General features: G+C 33.1%; 1 protein-coding gene across 2 annotated transcripts in view; it reads left to right on the forward strand.

Annotated features, from left to right (window-relative positions):
• The window catches only part of LOC124543517 (blood vessel epicardial substance-like), a 56,899-nt gene that overhangs the window by 22,985 nt on the left and 6,013 nt on the right, over positions 1 to 27,901 (forward strand). For both annotated transcript variants that reach the window (XR_006967479.1, XM_047121741.1), the window contains exons 2-4: positions 7,557 to 7,714; positions 26,048 to 26,150; positions 26,692 to 26,832. Coding sequence is in view for 1 of the 2 variants with exons in the window: in XM_047121741.1 (XP_046977697.1) it covers positions 7,557 to 7,714; positions 26,048 to 26,150; positions 26,692 to 26,832 (402 nt within the window). In the remaining variant the exon portion in view is untranslated. The remainder of the gene's footprint in view (positions 1 to 7,556; positions 7,715 to 26,047; positions 26,151 to 26,691; positions 26,833 to 27,901) is intronic.

Raw genomic sequence — 27,901 nt, forward strand, 5'->3', positions numbered from 1 at the left:
CCTTTATTATTTAATGTATGAAAAATATATAAGATATTATATGATTATATGTATAATATTTTATTTATATAAGTTATATAGGTTGTAGGGATCTGGTAAGTGTCGCGTTCGCCACACCATTCAGTCAGTCACATTTATGTATATATTTATGTTTATAAGTTGTGAAATAATTACATTTCGACAATATTTTAAATACGGAAGTTTAATTTTCATATTCAACCGCACTTCAATCTTGATGGATATTTTTGTCGCGGTGAATTTTTTTCTCATCGAGTCTCAAATCACGTTTTTTTTTAAAGCAGTGGAACGGCGATTGGGTCACCTAATGGTAAGTAATCAATACTGCTAATAGACATTACCGCCGGAAAGTTAAACTATTCCTGACATGCCAATGCGCCGCCAATCCTGGGAACTAAGATGTTATATCGCTTGTGCCTGTAGTTACACTGGCAAACACATCCTTCAAACGAATCCAAAGTGTTCAGTTTTTCAGTGTAGCGTTAGAATAACAAAATAGTGTGTGGTACGTATGAAGACGAGCTTGCACACCTAGCGTCAAGTAAAATAAATCATTAATGCGTGGAATCTGTCATCTTACAAAAAAGCTACCACTCAATAACCGACAAGAATCTTACATACTTTTTTCACCTTTGTCATTGAATAGGTATTTAAAAAAATACTGGTAATCGATATGAACAAAAATGTTTCAAGTATGTACACTGTGTCTGACAATCCGCTTTCAGCTTTATTATAAATTTATGCACTTGTTTTCTTGAAATATGATCTCTCGACATTATCCCCACGACATACGGATAGGTACAAAGATTACTTCAATATTTATTACTGAATATTTCACAGATAACATAAGAAATTTAATATTAAATAGTTGTACAAAAAGCCTATATTTTGTTGCAATTTTATTGTACTAGTCGTCGTCCACGAATTCGCTTGCCGTTTTTTGTTTGTGTTAGTCGTCAGCTGTTGGTATAAAAAAGTGACTTATGTCTTTCCTTGGAGTTAAGGCTTGCTTCATTCTAGTTTTATAAAACTGGGTTCAATGGTGTAACCAATATAAAGCATTAGCATTATATATATAAACACACTTCATTAAAATTCACAATTCACTAAAAATATTAATTTAACAATAAAACAGTTTTAAATTAGTAAAATAGCCATTTCTGGACACGTGTTTTTCTTAAATTCGTGGTTTCGCGCCGACATATATAATATTTATTAAAAACAGAACGAAAATATATGCCTTAACTCAAACTTATTTGAAATTTAAATACGAAGTATAAATGTATCAGTATCATCAATAGTAATACAAAGATAAGAAACGCGAGGAAACCTGCATGTGTCGGGAGAAATTCTGCCAAGAACACAGATGATGGCAGAGCACCTTTGGATAGTCAAATCCAACTCTTATAGAAAGATATAAAAAAATCAACAAGACAAAATCAGCATACATACAAATTATAATGCAAAACAATGACTATTATTATCCCTCAAACACAACAGATACGAAATACATATATAATATATACGTATGATATAAGATTATTCTTTGACGAAATTTAATTGAACTATTCTATAAATATATTTAAAATTATTCCAATTATTCTGACTTTCTTCTAGGTTACGCAATTATGTACGTAGTTTTGAATCGGACAAAGGTATTATATAAATGTGTTTATCATCTCAGAACATATATCATACATAAGCCAGATGAAACAAGACTTATGTAATAGCTTTGATAAAATATAACTGAGGCTTAAGTGTCCAGCTGCCTGTACTCTTGTCTTTGTTATTTATCAATATTTTTCATTGTCTTTTGTGGAGCAGTAATCTTAATAGTATACAATATTTTGGCTACGTTCAAAAATAGGAGGTTTTTCTCAATTCAAATTCATTCGTTAAAATATTTTTTAGGACTTCTCTGATTTAATGATTCTTACCCATCCTTTGGTCAAGATCGTTAAGGACATTATGAAATACTTAAATTTATGACACACGACGCATAAGTTATCTTTCGTTTAGAAGATATCTTCAATCAAGAATTAATTTATGATAATGTCCGTAGTAAACGAGGTGAATGACATCGAACCCGTTGTAATATAATACGATTATTTTTAAAATATATTAAACATAAAACCTAGATGTTTTTGTGGATCCGAGCAAAACAGAGCCATTCCGAGAATGAATATTTGCGGATACCTTCAGTAGCGCACAATGCTCCCAGCACGTTCCGGCGAAACTAGAGCACGGTAAAAGGTATCGTATAGTTTTAAACATAAATATTGGAATTGTCCGCTCCAATTCTGAATTTGTACGTTTGTTACGTACAGCGACGAGGAGACGAACAATATGGGTGCTCTTAAAAAAAGTGATCCATTGTTTAAAGTTTGAAATTACAGTTGACGCCATTACTTTTAATGCTTACCCAATCTGCGATGGGAGTTTTGTTTCTGATTGCTTTCGAATTGATTATTTCGTTTTAAAAGAGGTGTTTAATTGAGGAATGAATTCAAAGCCAGTGTCATTCGGTATGAAGTAAGTATTTTAACGATACCACACATCCAAATATGTTTAAACGTATAAAAGTTATGATGGATTAAAAAACTCACGTACATACATGAGTCCTGTAACCTTAACCCATTTTTGGACAGTCGTATAAAAATCCCATTGTTTTATTAATAACTGTCTGCATCTGATCCTGACCGCAATTCAGTGAGATCGGAACTTTTAACTATTTTAATTTGAGGCAATTAGGCATGGTTAATAAATAGTAATGAGGTAGCAATTGTGAAGAAAAATTGTGTTATGTTTATGTAATCCTCGTAATATTAACATGTAATAAATTTGGCGTAGATAAAGAAATGAAAACATAAGTCGAATCTAATTATTACAGCGTATTTATAATTTACAAATATGATAAAGATAATAAAGCAATCTTGCTATTGATATTAATAATTGATTTACAAGATTAAATTAAAATGGAGTGAAGGCTTTTTTAAAATTATTCTGGTCGGACTTTGGGTTAGTAATAAAAAATTAAAGGGAGTATAACAACAATGAAATTGTTCACTAACTATTATATTAATTGGGTATATTTATAAAGGATCTCTTCGATGAAAGTTCGCTGAATGATTCGGTATGTATGTGTACATGTACGTGAATAAAGCAATCAGGTGCTGGTTATACGGTATCGATGTCTTTGAATGTGTAATCATTACCGATTGACTTACTAATGAGATTCATGGATGATTCCAAGTCAATGTCTTTAGATTTATACCAGTGTCGTCTATTTGCATAAGTTTATTGAGCTTGATAAACGTTTGTTTAAGTCGGTAACTTGTCAAGTCCATAAGTTACTTAGTATTGTTATTGAATTATATGTATATCGACTTAAATAATTATAAAATAATTATATTTATCTAATATATCATTAGCTAATAAATACTGTACTAAATTAATAATCTCCTGGAAGCTTTCCATAAGATGATCGCCGACTTCGAAATGTGTATATTTTTGATTTCTCAACTACAACTATAGCCTGTAAATTTCCCACTGCTGCGCTAAGACGTCCTCTCCCTTTGAGGAGAAGGTTTAGAACATATTCCATTTGATTTCTCAATTTTTACATTTTCTTACTTTTAGCTAAAACTTTCTCAATATATTATTTTTCTTCAATAACTTACTATTTAAAAGAAAATTTTTATATTATATTTTTACCCGTGCCAATTTTAAAAGCTGAGCTGAGATTGCCCACTGGTTAGAACGCGTGCATCTTAACCGATGATTGCGGGTTCAAACCCAGGCAAGCACCACTATATATATGTGCTTAATTTGTGTTTATAATTCAATTCTCGTGCTCGACGGTGAAGGAAAACATCGTGAGGAAACCTGCATGTGTCTAATTTCATCGAAATTCTGCCACATGTGCATTCCACCAACCCGCATTGGAACAGCGTGGTGGAATATGTTCCAAACCCTCTCCGGGCTGTTACTTTACTTTTACTTACTTTACAATTTTAAAATACCAGTACATATTAGCTAATAAAACGTTTGATACAGAACTAAATAAGAAAAAATTCGTATATTTATTTTGAATTCACTCACCGATTTGTCATATTCGTTAACGTCAATAAATCTCGTTTTATTAAAAGGTATACTCTGTTATAACAATTGGACCATTTCGTTCAGAGCTTATAAAATAACCGTCTTCATAATAAATAATAATTTCTTTTGAAATGCTTAAAGAAATAGTAACGATATACGGATGTTTACCTCTAACTACAACGGCTTAGGTCTTACTTCAAAGCTCCCTTATTGCCTTTAAAGTTTCTGTACGGTTTATTAAAAAAGTTCGTAATGGACGGTCAGCATCCTGCTCGATGGGTAATGAATGACACGTTCAAGATACACCATTACAGATTGTCTGGATGAAATGTTCATTTAAGTTAACATTCACCTGTTATAAAAAACAAACAGATCTCGATCAAATCAATGATAAGTTATCTAGTTCTAAAATTAACATATCATGTGAGGGGTCTCAATGGGGAGGAATCCGCTACTGGATATTAGTTGCAAGTAAACATAAGTACGTAATTGTCCGTTAAGCGATTTGTTTCTTTCATTATCGCCTCGTAAGAAATTTTGCTTATGTTTTATGGTCGATACGTCTAAGTTTCGTTACGGTCACGAATGCGCTATTTGTCCTCAACCTTGGCATATTTACTGCCCAATTCATTGTGTTATGTTTGCTTTTTTTCGTATAGGTAGTCGGACTGGTTAACGGATAACTCAATGAAAAGGGTCGCTATTGCCCATAGGTTTTAAGTACCAACTTTAGGAATTATTTGTCATTCCTCATATCACAAATGCACTAACAATCTTGGGAACTAAGATTTTGTATCTCCTTTGCCTGTAGTTACCCTGGCTCACTCTCCAATCTGGAGCACAACAATACTAAATAAAACGCTTTGATATAAATGATAAGTATACAGGTATACAGACGAAGTTGCCCAAAATAGTTTACTCAAATGTTAAAAAAAAATTGACTACTATTTACGAATATTTGATTGATTTAAATCATGACGAACTGTATTTATCCGAGATGACTTAATGCTTTCCAAAAATTTGGGGAACAAATCAGGACAAGTTCCACAGAATTTTCATGTATTATTTATTATATGTTATTTGTTTTATAAACCGTCTTTCTTTAAGCGTCGTAAAAAATATTTCGACCAAATCTGAAAATGAAAGATAGAAATCTGCCGCATCTGTACTTAACAACTTGTTAATTCTTCTGAAATCTATAGAAAGACTTAGCCCAGCCGTGGGAAATTTACAGTGTGTATCTTTAATTGATTGAATTCATTTTGCCGCATTGCCTCACCAAATAGCAATTGATCAATGATTGAATAACAGATCTTACAAATCTGCCAAAGTTTTGGACTGTATCCAGAACGTTCTGCATCTATATCATACCTTCATTGTGGCTTTGACCTACAATGTTTGTGTAAACAATTGATGGTAATAAAAATATCTTTACTAGAAAAATATGCTAGTGTACCTCGGGAATTCAACGATCGCCTCCTGGCAATTAAATATAAAAATGTCAATATGAAAATTGTAAACAATTGCTGAAAAATGCCAAAAAGTTGAATTTCATTCGTCTGTTCTTCTCGGGTCTTATGGTAGATTTATCTATACTAATATTATAAATGTGAAAGTAACTCTGTCTGTCTATCACAACTTTCACAACCAAACAGATGACGTGAATTTTATGATATTTGGTATGAAGTAAACTTCAACTCCTAGAAAGGACATAGGCTACTATTTTGCCTAACACATAACAAACAACGCGCGTTTTAGGTGTAGGTAAGACTACTAGTTTAACATACAAATAAGTTAAGTGTCGATAAGAGTTATTTGAATATTTCACGGTTAATGTTTTTAGTTTTTACAATTTAATCTAATTTTTGACATATAACGAAGTAAGGTAATGAGTCTTTTAGACGTATAATTGTATTTATGTTATGCTATCCTGAGCGTACCGCACGTCCGACGTGTTTGTCATGCGTTTGTTTAAATGTCTTGTGATTCTAAGCGTTCCATTTTCAAATTGCTAAGTGTAAATCGTTTTTTGGACAGATAAACAACAACAACAGCAACAGCCTGTAAATTCCAACTGCTGGGCTAAAGGCCTGCTCTCACTTTTTGAGGAGAATGTTTGGAACATATTCCACCACGCTGTTACAATGCGGGTTGGTGGAATACATATGTGGCAGAATTTCTATGAAATTTGTCACATGCAGGTTTCCTCACGATGTTTTCCTTCACCGCTGAGCACGAGATGAATTATAAAGACAAATTAAGCACATGAATCAGTGGTGCTTGCCTGGGTTTGAACCCGCAATCATCGGTTAAGATGCACGCGTTCTAACCACTGGGCTAACTCGACTTAGTATATCACAGACAGATAAAAAATGTAGTTAATATTGTTGTGTAGTTATTATCGTTTTCATTACGATTTATAGTGCATAACATATAAATGGAACTTTAATTATCGATTATTTTCTAATATTATGAAAAATCCAAAAATTGGCCATTGTTATAAATATTAGTTGGTTTTATCATGTACATGATATTATAAATGCAAGTAACTATGCTTGTCTTGTCTATATAATCACATTGTTAGTTCGTGTCTAACTTATCTAAGCAGTTGATAATAAAATCGTCGCTTGATGACCAATATCCTAATCTAAACATGTTTTTAAAAGATAAAATATCTATACACATATCGTTTTTTTTTTTTCATTTTCTTTTACTGCCATTTGTTATATAACCAAATAGAAAAGAAAAAGTTTTTACTAACATCAAGTATTAATAACATCGCAAAACATCCTATGAGCCAATACAAATTCTGTTCTGCGTCCAAATGCGCGGATGATATCTCGCACCCAAATCCAATACTATCAATAAACTAAACAATAACACAAATAAAAGTCGAAATAAAAAGGAGCTTGCGATACTTTAGTATAGTTAAGTCAATCCTGAACTAAATATACCTTTAAAAGAATAAAATTCAAAAAACTAACTTATCAAGCATTCAGCTACAAAACTCTTCCTTCCAAGGCATAACCCAAAACTACATCACTACATGAAAACAATGTCCTCCGACCGCGTCTCTCTGTCTGGTTGTTTGCGATAATATCCAAAACTACTGAACGGATTTTCATGTGATGTGATTCACTAATAGCGAGAGTGATTCGTGAGGAAGGTTGAGGTGTATAATTTATTAAGGTTTTTGTGTAAATAAGTTGAAATAGGATGGTAATTGTTACACTTTTTGGAAAAAAGTGTAACAATTTGAACTTTTCGGAAATGCAGTCTAATCCCTTATATAATAAAATAATGTATGGGGAGAATATTACTTTTATACATACATATCTACAGATCTACGTTAAATAAATATTATGTCCATCCGTGTGGAGCCGGGATGGGCCGCTAGTAATATATATTTGTAGCTAATTTTTGTTTTTCGTCTACAGGTGTACATAGCATTGTTCAAACCACTGCGGGTGTCGAGACGTCAGTTCAGGCGCGTTTTGATGTGTATGCGCAACGTGAGGCATCTGAAGTGCCACGAGCTGTACGCACACGAGAAGGTCACGAAGGTGGACAGCCTCTCTCTAGTGCTGTCTGGAAAGTGAGTAAATTTTACTATTTTGGGTGTAGCTGTTAAACAGTGTTTTGTCTTCTTCTTTCAAATTACAAATCATCATGACAAAGAGAGAAAATTGTGTTCAACTAAATATCCGTTAAACAAATGTTTAAGCCCGTTAATCATCAGCTTTAAAATTGTCTAAATAATAATTATGATTACTTTTATGAAACAATTCAAACAACCATATTTAATATTTGCTTGACAGATTTTTATCTGTCAAGCAAATATAAAGCGATTACGCTTATATAAAAAATATACGTGATATTTGAATATGAAATATTCGATTATATGCTTGCTATTTTCGGACTAGTATTGACCCAAAACCCTCTTGTATTGTTTTCTACTGGACATGCAACTTGATAACATACTATTTCTATATGCAATTATATCTGTACTGAGATATAACTAAATGGTATAGAATACTAAATGTAGTACTATTAACTCACCTACAGAGCTACTTGATATGTTTGTGGAAAGTAGGTCAGACATAATAATGAAATTCTGGTGTACAAAGTTTTATTGTATCATTTTATTTAATCAATTTACTAATTAGGTGTCAATATCAATTATCAATTAATTACCTTTCATTAATATCATACATGTGTCATTAAAGACCTAAGTAAATATACCTATTATTTTATAATAAGGAATAGTAATTAATTTGATAACAAAATTAATATATACAAAATGAGTATAAGCAAAGTGAAAAACTGTCGTGTCTGTGAGCGTGTGTTATTGGTTTCCTTTTTTCTGATTTTGTAAATCTTACCTGCATTACCATCTGTCAAACTCACCGGACACTGAATGGACTGTTAGACAGCAGATCCCATAGAGATGTTGGGAGATCATGTAATGCGTTCAGTGGCGTGATCGGTGCAAGTAGCCATTCTACGATACATATTATGAAGCCATTGTATATGGCTATACCATAATCACGCTCAAGATTATGGTTCAAGTATTAAACGAAACCGGTTTTAAAATAATTCAGAATAATCCATAAAGCGAAGAAATGTTTCATTATGGCCGCAAACAATAGATATGATGTGTTTTTTACATCACTTTATTCCCCCAAGGCCGACGAAAAAACAGTCGACTTGATAGTGTGTGGTTATCTTTTCCTATAGACACTGGCACTTCTTATAAAAGTAAAAATATTTTCACACATATTATATTAAATTAGAATCGAAAATATTACATCTTTTGTGCCTGTAAAGAGCCAATAGCTCACCCTTGAGTCGAGATAGCTCAGTGGTTACAACACTTCAAAGTCCATCCTAAAATTTCAGGTTTGAACGTAGGTTAACCACTTAGTATCATGTGCTTTAATTTGTAATTAATTTCAAGCTTGGCGAATATTATGAGGAGACCTGCTCCTGACGAATTTCCACTTCCAACTTAAGATGCAAATAGTAAATAAGCTCCAAACATTCACAACATAAAAGGAATCCTTAGGTCATCCGTGAGGCATTTAAAAATTGTTACTCTGATCACCAATCAAAGTGGAAAACAGCAAAAAACAGTGTGAATATGAGGTAAACAAGTAATAAGGGACTGGTTCCCACCTAGACAGTTTCAGCATTATTAAATCAGACACAATAGACTGAGGACCCTCTTAAGTTCCCAACACAATGGAAAGGTTCATGGAGTACCACTTCGACTATTTTACTTTCCTATTGTTTAGTGTAAAGTCCTCTTGTTAATAGTATATTTACGGATATTACTACTCGAGTTTCCATCCTCGACGCTTATAGTAAGAGGTCCACTTCTCATTAGGGTTTTTAGGTTCTTGTTCTATGTAAGTAGTAAAATTTATTGGGCTTCGAAAACTGACGAGAAATTTCTGTTAGTTATCCGGAGTCTAGAAGATATCAGTGCTAACTTGTGTGCCTCGGCACATACGTCATGTTGGTAGTCCTACGATCCGATCGTTCATTGTTCCGTTCGATGAGAGAATGGCAGCTGGAGCCAAACTCGCTCAAGAAGACATCGTCATCATCATTCATCAGCGGAAAGGAAGAAACGCTAAAGCTAAGCTAGAGCGTATTTCCAAGGCTAATAAAACATATGTATACATAGTTAATCTACCATAAAAGACAGTGTTACATTGAAAACATTTTAACACTAAAAAAATGGTGTCGAAACATGCAATCATTAATCCAATAAATTCGTAATTAAATTAAAACCGAATTAATTAGTCCATAAAACGCGTATAATTATATGATAGAGACATTATATTTAAATATAATAAAAAGTATTTGTATACTAGAATGTCGGTGTCGTTTTAATATTCATAGGTAACATTATTATTAGTAGCTGTTCCGGTTTCACTTAAGTTTATTATCGAAGAGTGCTCGACATTTTTCCCCTGTATTGTAACAGGAATCAATAACTATATTATGAAATTACTTATCCTTTGTTCTTGCAGTTTACATTTCGCCGAACCTCAAAATAAATGGAAGGAACACAAGTGAACGATGATTATGAGATTTTTCATGATATAGGTAGGCAGATGTGCAAATAGACCACCCATAAGTGGTCATTACACTGTTCATAGAAATTGTTATTACCAAGTAAATCCATTCTTTAAGGTTATAAAACTGAAGATCTCAAGACAGGGCCAATAAAAGTTATTCCGACAAGCCAGAATTCGGGAGTTGACAAAGTTTAATAACCCGTGTTTCGAAAATTACGTGAAGCCGTGCATTTTGTATAATTATTTTTATCTAAGATTGTCCTTCTATTTGATTATGAGGGAATATAAACTTGGCTGAAAGCGCCGTCGTGATGGACAGTAAGAGTTCATCATAAACAACATTTAATGATGACTCTGGAAACACTTTCCAAAATTAAAACACGTAGGATTTTTTATAAATCAATTTGCACGATAAGTAACAAACAAAGAAACATTTTAAAAATATGTAACTTAGCATTGTTACTCATACAGTTTACTTATACAATGATAAATCATTCGAATTCTTATCGTTTCCAATTAACTGAGCTGAGACGCACGCAGTTTGCGTCTGATTCACGTTTCTAAGAACAACATCTGGGAGTGAGTGTCGATCACTTGCAAATAAACCCTTTCGCATGCGAGCTTAACTCGGATCGCTCCATACTTTATCAAATACCATCGTCTCAAAATATCTCGGGACGTGTGAGGAGTTACTGTGTTATTTTGTTTAATGTTAAATTTAGGGACTAAATAATAAATTACGTCTTTGTCGAAACGGATAAATAACAAAACAAACAAAAAATATATTGTATTCAAATTAGCACTTATAAACCAGACAAGGTAAAGTCAAATACTAAAGCAAAATATTTGTTTTATTTAGAAGAAATACACTTACTTATAGATTGTTTAAAAATATGACTCGTGGGGAAAGACATACCTGAATTGAAAAGTACCGATGAGTTTACTCCTTGATTACCTTTTTGCCAAAATTGATGATCGTTCTATTCCCAAAAGACGTTATCATATGACAACAGGTTTACAGGATGACAGGCTTAACCAAATTTTTTGATCAAGAGGAATAGAAAATGGCATATTTTCAACAAATTTATAAAAAGGCTTAACTTTTTCTGCTATCTAAACGTTTGCATCCATTATCGGGGCGTAAAATCGATCCCACAAAAGAATAAAATATTAAGTCGAAGAGTGATTTTATTTGGTCGCGCTAATTGCAGGAAACTTTTTATGTGATTAAGTTTTTTTGCGCTTTGCCTTTGTTGAGAAAAATTTTAATTTTAAAAAGAGACTACAAACTAGAGCAGTTACGCATGACGCGAGCAAAATCAAACGGAGTCGCTAGCTAAATACAAACGTCTCAATTAAACTTTTGACATAAATTGCCTGCAATAATTAAATTAGGTTGAAATGATCGGACGCGCTAGAGCAGGGAATAAGTTCGCACTGGCTCGGTAAAGATTGCTATGATGTCATTGACCTAACATGGCGAATGTGTGCATAATTTAATTTGTTTGAAGATTAGATGATGTTTGCTGTTCCTGTTTAACTATCAGGGAGATGACGTTATATGTTACAGACATTTTACATTGGTTATCTTACATGCTACAAGCTAATACCTCTATCTTTGCCTTGTTTTATATATAGCATATAAGAATATATTAGCAACTAACAGTCGTCCCGGCTTCGCTTGCGTGTTAGGGTGTTGGTTGTTATGTGTCAGGCAAAAAATATGGCCTATGTTCTTTCTTGGAGTTCGAGTTTTGCTTCACATTATTCACATTTATAATATCAATTTTGATTATTCGTATAAACAAACGCACCATTTTTCTATGTGTAAATAATACTAAGCCTGAAATTTTCACGTAATGCCAACAACTGTACCAAGTTTCCCAATCGGACGAACGATGCGTGAATACGAATGTAAACAAAACAAGTATTTTTTTTTTTGTGTTTGAAATTCTATTGCGATGTTCAAATGACAATTGCAATGAATATAAAATATGTTACGCTTCTTTTATGATGTCCTATAGAACTTATATAGTTGGGCGTGATTGAGGATTGTTCTAATTGGTTTATAAATGCCTTGAAAATTAGAACTAATTTTAGGTTTAAAAAAATTAAGAGTCGACATAGCTTAATTTCTAGAATAGTTAAATATTAACACTCAAGCACTTTTGAGTTTTTATAAGTACCAATCATGTATCAATCATGAGATAAATTATGAAATATAAAGGATATTTCATAATTTATCTCATGATTGATTGTAACTGCCTCATACTCGTAAGTACCAAACCGCTTTGGAACATCGTGGTGAAATGAATTCCAAGCTAGTTAAAAATATAAAACCAATAACAAATTAAGTCAGTCAATTGGCTGTAAGATATGTATAAAACAAAGCAAGAATAATAAAAACATTAATATTAAATGGAGACAGTTTGTCGAACGGGAAATCGTCGTTAGCAAAACGAATACAACGGTTATCCTTTTTATTTGTACAACTGTTAACAGAACGCATCTGTAACTCATAAACGTCTGAAGTCTGAACGAACAGAAAAACTTTTATATCATCGATACGATGCGGGAAGATCAGGAACTGCGCTCGTTCGCTCGTTAAAACGGTGCATTTCACTTATAAGGGATACTTCCCATGATTAATGTTGCTTGCAGTCTTTTTGCCTGTCAAGTTGTCGTGTTATACCAATTAACGGTACATCGATCTTGTTTAAAGTTTAAGATCCACCAGCGGAACCGCTATCTGATGATTGACAGATTTATTGCTCATTTTCACTCGGAGGTTTTTCAGTTTCGCGTGTTTATTTGTCTTCAATTAAATTACTAAAATCATTAAGTCGCATTTTAAGTATAGGCAGTCTTGTAACGGGATTTTTTCATCGGTTCTCACCAACGTATTGAGCTGTTTGGGACACATGTGCAACTTCAATGACAATGCAATAATTAATACAATGATACCTGATGGGACTAAAGAAACTTCTCAACATATCTCCGTTGTAATGGAGTTTGCTGATTTGTCTTGACAAGTGCTGTAGACTATGATGTCTAGGGTTTCGCGATGAAGGGGTCGCAGTTCGCATTTGCACAAACATAAGTTCTAATTTTCAATTCTTCAACGAAAAAGCATACAAAAGACTTAACTTTCGTTGACTAATTATTAAATATAAATAATAAAAAAACATTTTTTCTACTTAAACTTATTTATTTATCTAAAACTAAAATTAAAATATATTCGATATATATGAACAACATATGATTACCTTAAAAAAATACGTTCTTCATTTCGTAATAATTACTTTATAAACACTCCCGCTAAGTGAAAAAGACGCTGCGCAAGTTTTTGTGAATGAAATCCAGTTGAAAGCAAAAGTAACGCGCCTTCTGTGTAACTCGTAGGCTGCATTACGTAAGGACCGGCTTGTTACAGGGACCTTGTGTTGCGATTGACTTGTTTTTATAACCAGACTATAACATTATGTGGGCATCATGTATGTGATTTTTTGTGTATACATACATAACTTATATTGACGTCTTGCTTCGATCATCTGTTGGTTAGCATATAAGGTACAAGACCTGGAGTTCTAGGTTGGAACTCCGTGTGGCATCAGAAAAGGAGGTTATTTGTGTTTTCTGTACAATTTTAGTATCCGCCAAAGGGTTTAAATTTAGTCAGGCACTTCTATATTTTGGAAAGCACTTAGATCATGCTTCTGTTTCTTTTCGCAGACTTCTTCTTGATTCTTCTTGATTCAGATCTTGTTGATTTCCAACTCTTTATATCGATTGTCGACTTTTTGTATTACAACAGTGAGGGAATATTAATTGCACATGTGTTTGTACCTTTATGATATGACTCGTGTACTTGTCTAGTACAAGTAAAGGACGGTCGCCGTGACTGAAATCAGTTATAAGAACATCCCATTGACGTTAATAGAACCATAACAATAATATACAGTCAGATACAGAGGAGCGTCTGTTTGTAATATTAAAATAAACGCTTCATACTAAATGCATTTAAAGATACACAATACCTATCCCAAAATAACATCTTTTACAATTTTTGTCTTTCTCTCTGTTTCTTTCAACTAATTTGTGCAACGGCTGGACCAATTTGACGGGACTTTCAAAACAGAAAGCTGGTGTGATAAGGAGACACATAGGCTACAACAAGACCTTTTTTGCTAAATTCAAATGAGCACAAAATCGCGGGCATAGCTAGTTACAGATATAACTAATGTAATATTAAACAGCAGTGCCTAGTATTGTTGTGTTCCGGTTTGAAGGGTGAGTAAGCCAAAGTAATTACAGGCATATAATAAGAGAAATTCCTAGTCTCAAGGTTAATGGCGTATTGACGCTGTAAGGAATGTTTATGGCAGTGGCCTTTTACCATAAGGTACCATATGCCAGTCCACCTACTTATTGTAAATAAATTAAAAAGAATATTATATACAATAACATATAAAAGTTTACGTTAAATGTAATAAGGTCATGGTCACTTCTTGGACAGACAACTCTCTCAACTTATAAATGAACGCAACTCTGACCAGTTCATTTTTTTCTTTATTATTTTTTAATTTTGACGACCTCCGTGGTCGAGTGGTGTGTACACCGGTTTTCATGGATACCATACTCCGAGGGCCCGGGTTCGATTCCCGGCCGAGTCGATGTAGATTATCCTTAGTTTACTATGTTGTCTTGGGTCTGGGTGTTTGTGGTGCCATCGTTACTTCTGATTTTCCATGATACAAGTGCTTTAGCTGCTTACATTGGGATCAGAGTAATGTATGTGATGTTGTCTCATATTTATTTATTATTTTTGAACCTAAGCTAATGGTATTAACTTTGGTTTTATAATATACTAATTTCTTTTTATTCGTTCTGGGTTGGTATATGACACCACTCCATCTGATGATAAGCGGAAGTGGAGTCCAAACGCGAAGACAACCAAAACAGTCAGTAAGAATGTGCTGCACTAGTCGCCCTCGCCATGCGGGCAGATGCCTCTTCACACCTCGTTTGAAGGCACCCAGGTTATAAGAGGAGGGTAACGAGTGTGCTGGTATAGAATATACATATAATACTAACGCTTTCAGTTACGTACCTTTAGGCTATGATAAAAGTCAAGATATATTTTGTGTGAATCATGAATGAGGTCCATAAGATTAAGCAAATAATTTATGGCTAATTACAAACTCTAGACATTATGAGTCTGAGATATCAGCAGAGCTAATTAACGCTAATTAAAAAAGTCGATCGTTATTTGTAGCCGATATCAGTAATTTTTTGTGTCACCGACAAGTGCATCACTGATTTCCTCTCATTAACATCCATGCTGTAGACTGATTTTGCATAATTAATTCCTAGACGTATCCAAAGAGCGGTTGTAAGTGGAATTTGAAATTAATTATGCCCCCCATTCTCAGATCGATGGAAATAGACGAACCATTAAAACGGTGAAGTTGCTTTTCGAATGGTAAACACATACGAAAGATAATATTGACAGACTTGTATTCGAAATTTAAAATTATATATTATATCAGACATGAAAACGTGTTTTTAATGATTATGTCAAGAGCAAGCAGTGAAGTCGAAAACAAAAAAAAATGGTTTTTTTTTTTATAAGTTTCGTCCAATGCCTTGATCATATTTTTGTCTTAAATGTTCTCTGTATTTAAGCGTGGGTGGTCGCTTTTCTTAAGCAATTATTTTCTTAAATTTTGATTTGTTTATTTATTTAAAAGAAGGTTAAATATTGTCATTTAATTGAATGTAACTTTATGAAATCAGAACAATTGATATCAAGCTCGCTCGTTTCTGACGTAATTGAAATTATATTTTAATGATATTTTTTACTTGATTAGAGATTGCTTATTTAATACATTTGAAGTTGATTTCTAAATTTTTCATGAAATATTATTATCTTTATTTTATTTTAAAATGTGTAAACACTGTAGTTATTCGTCAGAAGATACAACATAATACGCGTGCAAATTCCTTTTTAAGTACATTATTTTGAATGTTAAGGCGTTTTTTGATACAGCGCTTGTTTCTCTAATATTTTTTATCAATGGCAAGGTAAACTTAATTAATTAATTTACATGTCAGGTTTGATTTCTTGACATTGACGATTTACTAGTTTTTGTTTTACCTTTGCTGATGCAGTGGTATTGAATTTTTTTGGCTTTGATTTAAATAAATTATGACGTTTATAAACATCAGCCGATATAAATAGTGCCTTTAAAACAATGGTCGTGATGAAATAGCTAAATATGCATATCTATAAACGAGAGGCCGTTAAAGCACTCGTCTTAAGAGATGTCTTTGTAGCAGCGCAGAAGTGACATTTGATGTCTTAATGAAGAATGTTCTCATATTACTCGAAATGGAAGCTGTGTTTTTGATCACTTTAAAAATTAGGTCAGATCTCGAATTTGCATAAGTCATTTTGTTTGTTTTTTGACAGTTGCTTTTTAAAGGGTACGTATTTGTTTTCCTTTTTCTCGTTGTATTTTAATTTCGTTATTACTCGTTAAATTTGTTACGATAGATTATTTAACTTTGTAGATTTCAATAATATTCAAATTCGCCAACAACATTATCATCAGCCAATTGTATTCGACTGTTCAATAAAAAATAAAATTAAAAATTTCAGAAACCCCACTTTAACCCCCATAACTTTTAAACCGATTTTCATCAAACATGTCTAAGAACACTCGCCCGTAAAACACCTATACCTAATACAAAAAAAGTAAATTTAAATCGGTTCATTCGTTCGGGAGCTATGATGCCACAGACAGACAAGCAGACAGACATACACGTCAAACTTATAACACCCCTCTTTTTGCGACCGGGGTTAAAAAAAGGCTTGTCTCATCATGATACTTTTTGGTAGACCAAAGAGTGTCATGACGAGACTCGATTGGATTCCATATTCAAACGGCGAAACCCGGTGTCTTCCAAATCTACCCGGGTTGGTCGGGATGGCTGAAGGACGTAGCAACGTTGGCGCTGCGTTTCCTGTTTCACTCTACGAGTCGTTTCCTCTAACAGCTATGGGAGCTCGCTGTCAGTCCCATTTCAGTCTATTACCTAAAACCACAAAATGTACTTTCATCGTCAAAAACCACTTTTAATAAATCATAGTCAAATATTCTTCTGAATTGTAAATAAAACCGGGGGTAGCCTCACATAATATAGTTGTTAAATGACGATACAAAAGTTCTTGTAAAGCCTACTTGAATAAAGTATATTTTGATATAATAATAACATACGTCAAATAAATAGAGATCAGATGAGTTTTGCAAGATATAGCTTTAGTTAATGATTTTATAAGAATTTAGGAATATAAAAAGTTGCGAAGTTAATCGAATTAGAAACATTTGGATTAATTGGATGAAAAAGTCTGATACTCATTATATTTTAAGGCGAATCATTGGTCTTGAATGGCTTTGTTTATGATCTGAGACTAAAATTGAACGCACCAACGACTGGCTTAAGTCGTTTACTGACGGTAATTAAAATTATTCATTTGTATAAAATCTATGTAAGTTTTTAAATTGTTTCTCGCTTTCAAATGTCTTTTGATGATACGTAATAGTTTATTAATGTACATGTATTCTTTTTTTTATTGATTTGTGTAATTTTTATGTGGTGTATTTTTGTATGATTTGTAAAATTTAATACAATTTGTATAAACGGATTCCTAGGTATCTTTAATAATAATAGTGTATAAACAAAATATATTGTAGAAATATTCAACAGTAATAATTATTCCTTACTTTTTAATAATACGATTTATTAATAATTGAATACGATTAAAAGTATATTGTTCTAGTATTTATTATTATTAATCTATTTCGATTTCGGATTTAAATAGCTTCTTACTATGTGAATACAAAGTCAGGGATACAAGTATGTCGGTACAGGGAATCCTTGTGAGCTATTCAGGCATACAAAATTATTCTCTAAACCCATTGGTTTGTAACGTGATTAAATAAACTTTAATTTATCAGTTCGCTGTTACTGATACGATTTAATTCAATATGCAGTCATATTCAATACCGCGTACATTCTATCACCTTGGATATTGACACTCGTTTTTGGTGCAATTCGACCGCACCTTTTCCTTTCAGCCTCCGTAATGAACTCAGCGAAGCTTTTGATCTTTTTTATTAGACCTGCGAACGAGTCTATTGCTTGTGGAGTGCTTTTATAAGGAAATACACTTGTTCGAAATGCTTAGGAATTTCTGTTTTTCGAATTCTAATATGTATGATGTGTATTAATGTAAGTAAGTAATGGACAATTTAGGTCCTTCTTCAATTTGGTTAGTTAGTTAGTGGCCATTTTCAAGGAAATCTAGCCAACGGTACGAGGGGGTCTTAGAGTATACAAGTATGTTTTTTCTATTCCCTCACGTATTTTAATTGGATTCAAATCCTCAACAACCGGTGTCACTACAAATATACCAACGGATTTATGTGCTTTCCGAAGCATAGGGGCGTTAATATGGACTTTTAACTGTCAAACTTTGAATTTATTATTAAAAAAATTCACAGGAAAAATCATAAGTTTATTTAGGCTTAAGCTAGGTTTTCAAATGTAAGTGGTAGACCAATGAGGTGGTCAAAATTTTACATAAAACACAAAATCAAAACAGATCACAATTAAGATCAGTTTATCGCCTCTCTTTTACTTGTTCCGATAAACTAATTTAAGTTACAAGTTTAATCTTAATGTAGATAAAATGTAACAAGACACTCTATGAAACAGATTCATTCCAATTTTAGCTAAAACGAACCGGTCTCCCCTAATCTTCGATCTTAAAGACAAACGTTCTGTAAGTAATTGCTCATTTGTAGGCGTCTTTATGAGGATTCCGTTCGGAATAACTTTGCAATGAATATCTGATTGTTTCATGTCTGAGTCGCCTATGACATTTAGTTATTAGCGCTGATTGTGATCTAATGATATACCCGACATAGTAATCTGAAATTATGTCTAATGACCTGAAATAATGACGGACATGTGATTTTGATACAGACTAACAAGGTTTTTGTTAGTAGATACGACGACACGGTCTTAGTCCGATTTATTTGTTTATATATGTCGAAGCGTCAAAACGTTTAATTAGGATTTATTTAGTCTTTATCGTAAATACTTGCGACGTGAGTATGATGTAGAACATATGACAGCGAAAAAAGGCATATTTAAAAGGATATCGAAAGAAATATATAACGAACGTGAACGACTAGTCTTATATTTCGAATACCATCATGTCTGATAACGAGCTGATGCCTAACTCCTCGTTATATATATGTCGGATCGACAGCGACATCAGTACGATCGTCAGACATCATAGGGGCGTATTACTAGGGTGATCGAGCAAAGAGGAAACCGCGAATACAGAAACACGTTTAGTCTACGTTTAAAGTACTTAATACACTTAGTAGGAATTCAGTGTCACACTGTATCACACTAGGCAACGAAGCGAGTGACAGTTCCTAGGATGGAGGTACTGATCTTCACGAGAGCAGAATCGTAAGTGAGTCGTCTCTGAGCGCCTCCACCGGGTAGGCTCCGTCGTAGCACGAAATTAGTCGCGTCGTGACGTCACGATAGTGCTGCCGCCACGCGGGATTCGTGCCGCGCTTCGTTACGCTATGGAATTCATGACCGTCTCCGACATATACATATTTACCTCTTAATACGAATAATGTGACGTAACGTAAGTATTCTCACCTAACAAACATTTGACCTGAAATGTCTTTGGCCTCACCTTTATGATAATTACCATGTTATCTTATGACTCGGTATTACCTACTGTTAATATAATCATAGTTTAAATTATACTCGTTCATGATGACACTGTAAATAGAAGTGTATTATATTTAAGAAGTTATCGCCCGCGGCTTCGCTTGCGTTTTAGATGTTGGTTGTCATATGTTAGGCCAAATAGTAGCCTATGTCCTTTTTTGCAGTTCAAGTTTGCTGCATACTAAATTTCATCAAATTCGGTTCGTTGGTTTAGTCGTGAAAGAGCGACAGACAGACAGACAAATACACAGAGTTACTTTCACATTTATAATATTAGTACTAATAAGGTATTATTAGTATTAAATGAATGCGAAATTTGGAATAAATTGTCGTTATAGGACGAAAAGCAGACATGATGAAGATGAAGTATTTATTAGGAAATTTAATAAAGAAATAAACGTAACAAAGTAGGTTCTCCACATTTTGAATTTTCAACCAGTAAGCTTGATAATAATATTAATTAATGAATTGAAAGGGATAATTATATATACACAATAGAAATATTATTATGAAATAGAGTTTATTATTTATGAAGGAAAATTTGAAAAGACTTGGCACAGTCGATAATTATACAAAAAAAATTATTACATATGTGTCACAATTAAATTTTAAAAATATTTTTGGAACGCATGCTATTCCTGTTTTAATAGGAAGACATTGACAACACTGCCTTTCGTGGCAAAAATTGGTTCACCTTCCACCTATGGTAAAAGAAGTAATAGTTCACCGACCAGAGAAGGATGTAAAAAGTTCCAAAATCCTATGACTGTCTTTTGGCACGTTCTGAATCACAGATTCACGTCGTGTCGTGACGTCATCAATCAGACTTCAGACTGCAGTGCATTCTGTAAAAGCGTTATAGATATTTACTTACTTATGAAGGCGCGCCCCTCTACTTTATGTTATGATCGGCGTGCATTAGTGGGTGGTGGGTGAGTAACACTCATGCTTACGGTAGACGGCTGAAGAGTGAAAAGAACAAAAAAAAAATAGAAATTAAGTTTATATTTCTTAGGTCTATCTAATTTAAAAATATATTCTAAGTAGATCGGCGTGCCTTCGTGAGCTAATATATCTAAAATATATATCTAGAATATATCTAAAACGGTTACACTTTTCTGTTTAAGGCGGGCAGTAGGATAAAAAGATAAAACACGTTCGGTAAGTTTGGAAGTCATATGTCTCATACATAAACAAATGTGTCATATGTATCCTAAAATAAGCTGTTCTACAATAATGATTCGTTAAATATAGCAAACCATGGATAAAAGTTTTAATTATTATAATTAATGTTCGTATTAGTTTCGCGATCTACGGTAATTGTCGACTAAGTTATTACAGAATAGCTCAACTGGATTATTAAATGTGTTTTCATTGCAAAAGTGACGTGTGCGTCGATCACTTAACTCGCAGCGACTGGTCATTCACGCTGAAGTCGATTAGGATACAAATTGTAGCCTAGTTGTTTTTTTTCTAAATATTAAATAAGCGAAAGAGTCGTGCGGTTTCATCGCAGTTATATAAGTATCGTCTGTTCCATGTGATTTAACAGATGGTTGACGTTGATTGTAACTTAATATTATGATCATCTTCCTGCCCTAATCTCAATTATTTCTTAGTGATGGCGCCGCTTATCTGCTTTTATAATTTTCATTCTGACGTCATCTTTCACACAATCCATCCTTCGTTTCTGTGGTCCTTTATATCCCAACATGTCCATGCTCAAATGAACTTAAAATTATATAAGCAATGTATGCAAAAATCACGATAATCAGTTGATTAGTTAAAACTGGAACCCTAAACTAACTCACTATCAATAATTTCAACTTTATGTAGTTATATTATGTTAATTCCTTAATTAAGAATACTACGTTAATACTTTATATTATCCCTGAGATAAAAGTAATTGCAAGGAAACAATGACGAACCTTCTGTTTTTTACGACGGTTAAATATAAAAACGAAACAATGAGGTCATTGTTTAAATAAAATTTGCAAGGAACAAGATTGAATTATGAATATTGTATGAAAATTAAGGTAATAAGTATAATATCGGATCATGAGCTTTTTTTTCTGGTGTAAACCTATAGGAACAATATTTAAGCATATCATTCTCTAGCGGTGAAACCAGATTCTGAATTATATTTTCAACTCTACTCAAGCTCAATAGGTGCTAATGGGTTTTTCTGTCCAGAAATTTTCAATAGCAACCTGTCAGGAAGTTGACAGAGTCACTGATGTGCTTTGGAAAATGCGTACATTTCGATCGGTCTCGGTTTCTGTCCCTCGGATGAGATGAGAATATCCGCACGTGGCGAGCCATTGAACTTGTCGTCCGTTATCAAACCTCGGTCACGAGGACATTATAATTAATAACAGAAAAATAAGATTAAAGATTAACATGACATTTTAAGCACGCATTACCTGACTAAATCAAGTTACAAATAAATATTTCAGGTCTTAACTAAAAGAAAATACTACAGTAAATTGCTCGGTTACCTTTTCGTAACACGACATTTAATTTATTTTATAACGATAAATATACACTTAATCACTCAAGCTTTAATTTAAATATTTTGATTACCTTCGAAGGTAAAGTAAAATCGTTGTAAGTAAATTGAAAGGTACATGCTAAATAGAATAATTTTAATAAAAGTAAAAACAAGTCGGTACAAAAATAAGGGAACAGTATCGCCTCCAATTTTAATGAAACCTTAGAAATAAAACGCGTAACAAATACGTGAGAAGCCTCTTAATCAGCTTTGATAGGTCTAGACAGAACAGATATCAGGTTAAAGATATAACCAATTGAAAAATATAAAATACAAGAAAACTACAAAGATATTCTGATTGTTGGATAAGTGACACAGACAACCAATCGGCCTAACTTCGTAAAATTGTTTTCTACCTATTTAGTATTCTCTCTTTCTGATATTATTGATTTTACATTTCAGAGAAGAAACGGCAATATTTAACTAATTCCAATGTTGATATATAAGACGAGTCGTAAATTAAATTTACTCTCAATAGAAAAGGTTAAATGCTGCTAACCCAATTTATCTGAAATTTACCTATTGTAATGTTATTATACATGTTTATTAATTGCGTTCTTTTAATATCTAACTAACTATGTGAAGAGCTGTATCTTTAATTTTATGGTTTAAGTTGCAATGCGTGACCTAAGTCGGGATCATGCCCTATGTGCCCTATGCTCATAGCAATGTCAAGGGTAGAGGTGACCTCTCCACATCAGGTGGTCAATTTGCTTGCCGTAGTCTTGTTAATAAAATATAATCATACTAGTTGTCGCCTGCGGCTTGGCTCGCATTTTAGAAGTTGATTATCATATGTTAGGTAAAAAAAAGTAGTCTATGTCCCTCCTTAGAGTTCAGGTTTGCGTCACACCAAATTTCACGAAATTCGGTTCATTGGTTTGATCGTGAAAGAGCGTCAGACAGACAGACACACAAGGCTTCTTTCACATTTATAATATTAGTAGATTTTGACAGACGTTTCACGGTTTTTAAATTATTATTTAAGACTCATATAAAGAATTTGTAATCATCCTGATACAAGATTGAGTGGAATGTAAAGTTTCTTCTTCTTCTTTATTCTTCCCAAATGAGATACAATAAATAGGTGACTAACCTATATACATAAATCTGCATAAATTTGTTATGAAACGTTTTATGTAATGCACAAATTACCTCTTTTCCAGCAGCTTGTCGCCTGGGCCAAGGTCTGTTGTTACACGCTACGCTAGGATTTGACAGGTTGCCAGGTTTTTTTTCCGCGAGATTTAGCCGACCAACGGTTCTCATTTATCTTTAAAAATATTACGTATAATTAATGTTTATGTGTTTTATCCGCAAGTGTTATTTCACTAGATGAGGTTGAAATCAGTGTAGTGGGACGTTATTCGACAAACGATCTGTAAACGTATTTTGTTTACACTGATGTTTTCTGGATACTTTACGATAATGAATCGAAACGAAATACATCTTTAGCTAATAATTCTGACTCAATATCGTATTCCCACTATCATAAAGTTAAACTGATGTTTTGATTTGGTACTTTTGCATTGCCTATCAGCATTTTCTGAATTGAATAATTTACAAATCTAATTTCATAGTAGAATTTACTAAAAAAATGTCTTTTTATGTACTGCGTGTTTTGGAATTAAATTTTATTTCGGGTCATGAGACATTCGATCAAACTTGGCAATTGTATCTGTTTCCAATAATTAAGTATTCGTTTACTTCGAAACTTTCGCCGGAATTGATTGATTCACTTACAGATTCTGTTTTTACGTAAGTCACGTCATTATTTCGTTACGCTTCGAATAATGTACAAACGTTTTCGAATCCAAGTGGCTCACTTTCTTTTAAAAGCTTTCAAGATGTAAACGTTTTAGGTTACGAGCCTTGGGAATCCATTAGGGCGTAACCTTCACGATCGCAGCTTACAATAGATGAGTAAAGGTTATGATAATACGATACGGGAGTTAATGATGCATCTAAACCCTGATATTTGACACGACTAAAACCTTATACACGTGACCGCTGTAAATGGAAAAATACAGTTGCTCGACTTTGGTATCTTTAGTCCAAAGTACGTTACTAGTCTTAGTAACAGTTTACTGATATGTATATTGAACAACTTAAATAAATCTACAATCTAATATATAATAAAGTCCTAGTTGTCGCTCGCGGCTTCGCTTGCGTTTTAGAGGTTTTGTTGTAATATGTTAGGCAAAAAAGAGGCAAAAAAACTTTCTACCAAATTTCGTCAAATTCGGTTCAGCGGTTGGGTCGTGAAATAGCGACAGACACATAGACAGACAGAGTTACTTAACATTTATAATATTAATATTGATTATTCGTATAAACAAACACACCGTTTTTCTATGAAAAAGCGATAGAAAGACATACAATCAGAATTATAATATTAGTATATATCGAAATGAAAGTAGTCACAATTTTAAAGATAGGTATTTCAGTTGTTTTAACAAAAGCCGTTGCCTTCTAAGATAATAAAATGTAAATTGTTCCTATCAAGAATATATCGCAAAATGTTCATGAGGTTGTGATTTAATCATTCGTCTGATACAAGTATAAAACCATAGTATGACCGCTGCAGCAAAATGTATTCAAAGCGACATATTGACCTCGCTATATATTCACTAGACCAAATAGAAAGCAAGTTTTTCAAAATTCCATATAAATAATCGCGTACCATTTAAAAGGTTATGTTAGGAATTATTATTTTTTGTTCTTGTTTCCGCGACCTTTCGTTTTGTCCCGTGCTTGTTCTAATTAACCCGGTCTTACCGCGTATATTAAACTTTACATTAGTTTGTTCTCGTTTTGTTTGCTCCATTGTTGGTTCACCCTTTCGCCTACATCGTGAAAGGGATTTAATGTTTTGTCCAAGAAGTCTTCCCCGTAGCATGTGTGAACTACAAACTTAATGGACTCTCTACGTTTCTCTTAATAGCACTATTAAGTCGTCCGAAAAATGTTGTACACAATAAATAGCTGCTTGGACATATATTAAAACTACAATAAAAATGTAGGATTAAAGTAAAAATAGAAAAAACTTATCATATCTCTTATGCGAGATTTTAAATTGACATGGTTATTTTATTATTACAGTTCTTAATTACGGAATATTTACAATGTTTTTTATTTTTGAGCGGTGGAGCTCGATATTTCGACATTATCAACGAGTGTCTTGTTCACGTGAACAAAAATAAAAAAAACATGGTAAATATCCCGTAATTAATAACTGTAATAGTATCTCTTATGGTCTATTTTTCATTACATAGTTTTCAGGCATTAAGTCCGTCTTTTGTCCCATATGTATATTTATATATACATGGTGTTCAATAAAACAAAAAAAATAGTTTTGATAAATTGTTTATTTCATTCGTGTTACAGATTAAATTCACTTCAGTGATCATTTCTTAGTAGTGAAGCATCTTATCTACGTTTCATTTCTTTATTATTATATTTCCAGGCTTGTAGTGTCGCAGAATCAGCGCGCTCTTCACATCGTGTTTCCACACCACTTTCTGGACTCGCCGGAGTGGTTTGGTGTCTCAACGGATGAGTACTTCCAGGTATTTGTTACTAACTCATATTTGATGTCTGTTTTTTTAATACGACGCTTATAATAAGAACATAGTATTCTGCTTATCAATGATGTTCCAGTAAACAGATATGTCATTAACGCGCAAAAAGTGAAGACTAGAAAACGTCCTAATTGGGACGTTTGCCTTTAGTTTTTTTACGTAGTAATACGTTATAATACATCATAATTACGCAGTTATACGTTTTGCGTAATTTAAACATCTAGTTATCCCTTATATTTATTGTTTTTATCAAGGTATCCTTTTTACTTGTAACGAAATGTAAAATAAACGGTCCCCGGCGCGGCACACTTTTTTCTGTTGTTTAGTATGGGTATAACATATCTGTTTATTAGAATATCATTGTTGCTTATCCTATAAAATAAAAATAAAAAAACAGCCAAAAATATTCAGAATTTATTTACATTTCTCTAAATGTAATCTGTAATCGTCAAGTGTAATTACTAGTGAAAAATGGGATTGGGCGAATACTGGTCTGTTTAACGATGGACAAAATATGTAATATTTTCAGGTATCAATAATGGCAATGGAAGAATCACGTGTCCTCGTGTGGCATCGCGACAAACTGAAGCTTTCTATCATGTCAGACGCCTTCCTGCAGGCGGTCTTCGATCACATACTCGGTCGAGACGTCGTTCATAAACTGATGCAGGTTAGTTATTTTATGAAGAATAATAATATTTTACACCTATTTGAATAATTTAGTATGCGCAATGTAAAAAAAAAAGACTTTTAATAGATTAGATATATAAAATATTTTTATTAACAGTACTTTTAAAATATTTCGTATGGCTTGTGAGGTTTGTAATTTTGGTGATTGAAGGTTGAGGGTGGGAGTGCTTGGTGCCATCGTAATAGAGATAACATTAAAACTGTATGTTCCCCTTTTCAACCCTATGACACCATAGTTCACGTGTTACTTGGATACTATTTTGACCTATTTCAAGACAACGAATGACTTTACAAAATTTTGGACTCGACTAGTATGTTTATTTTGACTATCAAGAACGGTTTGATTTGAAATTTTTGGGACTAGCTACTGTAGTTAATGGCTAACTTTCTTCTCGTCATATTTTGTCGATGATTTTAGATTATTTGCTATCATGTTAATCTGCAGTAAAATCAGCTACATTTCACTTCCTAGACTTCTTATTGCCAAAAAAGGAAAAGGAAGTTGCATGTTTGGATACAATTGTGCACATAATCAATTATCATCGAAGAATTGAATAATTATTTCTTATCGAAGAGTTTTCACGACGATTCGATTCAGCACGATTTGATGAATTAGTACTTTCGTTTTTCTCATTTGTTACTTACATTGATCGTATCCAATAAAGCAATTATTTATTTGTGTCGCGGCCCACATACGAAACGCCTTGAAACGCTCTTTGCATATTGTTCATATCGTGTAACTAGTCACGAGCTTAAATATTATGGTATTGTCAAATATTTATTGGCACACTCGTAAATTAGTCAAAATTTCCAAAAACGCGATTGTTAATTGCTATTGATGATCACGCTATTATAAATATATTAAGATTTATTTAAGAACGTTAGGCCTCTTTTAAATCATTTTAGGAAGTAACTTGTGGTTACATATATGTATATAAGTATAAACAACACCATATGCAGTCTGACCATCGCCAACCATTTCATCTGATATTTCTAGCATGTTCCATATGCATACGGTATATATCTGTAGTTATTCTGGAACATTCTTC

This window comes from Vanessa cardui, chromosome 3 (genome assembly GCF_905220365.1).
Source record: "Vanessa cardui chromosome 3, ilVanCard2.1, whole genome shotgun sequence".
Lineage (NCBI taxonomy): Eukaryota > Metazoa > Arthropoda > Insecta > Lepidoptera > Nymphalidae > Vanessa > Vanessa cardui.